The following is a 3,130-nucleotide window of genomic DNA, read 5'->3' as shown; positions in this document are numbered from 1 at the left end:
GATGGTACAGACACGTGACAGTTAAAGAACTATAAGAAGCTGGAAGAACTGAAAATATAAGACTGGCTGAGAGGAAGTTGAAACGTGATTTTTTTTTAATCATTGGTTGAAAAGTTAAAACTTCTTTCAACAAAAAAAATTCAGACAAATTTAGTACAAATGTGACACAGCAAAAACCAAGCTAAATTCACAAAAGTTACATTTGTAACTTTATGTTTCCTAAAATGTTAAAGCATTTAGACTTACATGCAAGTATAATTTATTTTATTTATCTTTGCAAATGTAGTATAGAGATAGGGTGAGAAGTTCGGCCATCCGGGAGGGGCTCAGAGTAGAGCCGCTGCTGCTCCACATCGAAAGGAGCCAGTTGAGGTGGTTCAGGTATCTGACAAGGACGCCTCCTGGGCACCTCCTGGGTGAGGTGTTCCGGGCATGTCCCACCGGGAGGAGGCCCCGGGGCAGACCCAGGACACCTTGGGAATGCCTTCGTGTTCCCCCGGATAAGCTGGAGGAGGTGGCTGGGGAGAGGGAGGTCTGGGCCTCTTTGCTTAGGCTGCTAAGTTAATGCCCTCTCATGCCATTGTAAATATACATTGGGTCTTTGCTTTGAGATGGTGCAGGATGTGGAACACCTAATGACCTAGAAAGTGGAACTTTGTAAAATGTGTTTAAAGCATAAAATTTGTTTCAAAGACTCAAACTCCCATCCCTGGTGTAGTTATACATGTTTGTGCCACCATCCTACATTCACTTTCTAAAGTAAACATTTTTGCTCAATCTGGAAATTCAGGAGCATTTTAATGAATTGTTTCCAATAATGAAGAAGAAATGGGCGATGCATCAGCTTAGTTTGAGGACTTGTTGTGCAAGATCATTGTCACAGGAAGTGGCCTTCTGAGTCTATGTTTTGTGATAACCAATCAGATGTATGTGACAGTATGACATGGAGGGTCCATGTTACCTCCTCCACCTCCTACACACTCAATGAAATACTTATTAGATCCCTAACAGAGGACACTGTCAAAATGTTTTTGTTCTGGGTTACACTGATTCTTCTTCATCGAGTATGTAAGTGCTTTCTTACTCTATCAAGTATTTTTCTATATATGTAGGTTGGTCTTACATTTCTTTTTTCATTTTTTTTTTATTGTTATTGACTGTTTTAGATTTTATATTTTTTGTTTCATTTTAGCTGCACTCATTCCAATAACTACAGCTCAACTTGGGGGACCTGTCACCTTTACATGTGTTCTGCCCAAAATTGAGACCGGCCGAAGAGATATCCACTGGTACCATCAGAGAGCTGGTGACACACTGAAAATTATCTGGACACTGAAAGAATCTGCAACACCTAAGTTTGGACCTGCATTTGATAACTCAAGATGGGAAGCTAATTATGATAAAAATGTCAGCAACCTGACGATTCTGAGAACAAATCATGACGACGAGGGAATCTATCACTGTGGGTTTACAGAGTGGCTCCAAGATACTACATGGAGCGGAACATATTTGTTAGTAAAAGGTAATATTGTGATTTTTTTTCTCAGTACCTAAAACTCTCATGTAAATGTGAAAAAAAAAACAATTAAAATGTCAATAAGCATTTTTGGAAAACCTACTAAACTTTCAATTTATATTTAAGATGTTTGCAGTGATCTTAATGATTGTTTTAAGTGAAATATATTCTTAAGAATTTTATGACTAGCATGCATTACACCCATTTTTCTCAGGCTTTCAAAAGGTGCTTTATTGTCACATTTGTATTAAACAGGAAACACGCAGACAGCAAACTACACTGTTGTTCAGGAGAAGACAGTCCATGCAGGAAATTCAGTGACTCTTCACTGTTCACTATTTTCTGACGCTGAAAATAAGACATGTCCAGGAGGTCACCACGTGTTCTGGTTCAGAGAAGCATCTCATCCTGATATCATTTACACTGAAGGAAACAAACATCATGAATGTGAGAAAAAAACCGAGGCTCAGCGGAGCTGTGTTTTTCGCTCTTCTAAAAATGTCAGCTCCTCTAACGCTGCGACTTACTATTGTGCTGTGGCCACATGTGGGCTGATATTATTTGGAAATGGCACTAAACAAGAAATGGGTATGACTATGAAATATATCATATCAGATAAATATTAATCTCTTTTAGAATCACTGCTAAGATGTTTTCTTTGTTTTGCAGTGCAAACAGCAGGTTCTGCATTTATTGCACTGGTGATAGCAATAATCTGCTTGGTTATTTCTCTGATTCTTAATGTTATTTTCATCTGTTGCCGAACTCCAGGAGCACCATGTCAACAAATTAAAAGTAAGTCGTTTAAAATAAATGAAAAATCATAATAATGTCGCTCTTCTTAACATTAAAAGTAACTTTCAAAGAAATAGGATTAGTAAAAGTAAATTTACATATCTTGCTATACATTTTTATTATTAATATTGCTGACATCATGCACATCTCATTATATGTGACTCCATCAAGGTCAATAAGTTATTATTGACTTAGCCTGGTTAGAAACCTAATTTTATAAAATAAAAATCAAGAAGATAATATTCCGCTTTCATCACCGTTATGCACAGAAAACAGCTCGTCACAAGCAAGGCGAGATGACTTGAGCCAAGCTGTGGATGACAGTGTAAGTAATAATGTGGCATCATATTTTTTACTTCACTAAAATGATTTCTAACAACTTGATGTAATTATAAGAATTTTATGATTTCGCATAGATTGAAGGTGAACTGAACTATGCTGCACTGCAATTCTCTGGAAGGAAAACGACAAGAGGAAAGAAGAAGAAGGGTGAACTGGAAACTGAAGAAAGTGTGTACTCTCAAGTAAAATGCAGAATGTGAACGTGTGTCGGTTGGGTTGTAGTACTGATCTTTTATATTGAAAATAAACAAATACAAAGAATTTGTTAGTAATTTTACTAAAAACATGATGATTTACATTCATTGTACCTATTGTGTTTTCCTGTTCTTGCTTTCCAGGTTATTTATTTATAATATGATGAATTAAATCAAATGAATAGTAATACATTGTATTACATACATAGTATACATGAGAGGTGGGTCGAGTATCGAAAAATTGTACTCAAGTAAGAGTAGCATTACTTTAAAATATTATTAC

General features: G+C 36.4%; 1 protein-coding gene across 1 annotated transcript; it reads left to right on the top strand.

Annotated features, from left to right (window-relative positions):
• The first annotated feature begins 1,025 nt into the window (after window positions 1-1,025).
• LOC118455291 (uncharacterized) lies at window positions 1,026-2,853 on the top strand. The gene is made up of 6 exons (XM_087852265.1): window positions 1,026-1,068; window positions 1,193-1,522; window positions 1,772-2,104; window positions 2,186-2,311; window positions 2,581-2,636; window positions 2,728-2,853. Exons 1-6 carry the CDS (start codon window positions 1,026-1,028, stop codon window positions 2,851-2,853), a joined length of 1,014 nt encoding a protein of 337 aa, XP_087708391.1.
• Window positions 2,854-3,130: the final 277 nt, after the last annotated feature.

The sequence above is a fragment of the Neolamprologus brichardi genome, chromosome 2 (genome assembly GCF_056152115.1).
Source record: "Neolamprologus brichardi isolate AB-2024 chromosome 2, ASM5615211v1, whole genome shotgun sequence".
In the NCBI taxonomy this organism is placed as follows: Eukaryota; Metazoa; Chordata; class Actinopteri; order Cichliformes; family Cichlidae; genus Neolamprologus; species Neolamprologus brichardi.
The sequence above is the reverse complement of the archived record's forward strand: the minus strand, read 5'-3'. Positions and strand labels throughout refer to the sequence as shown.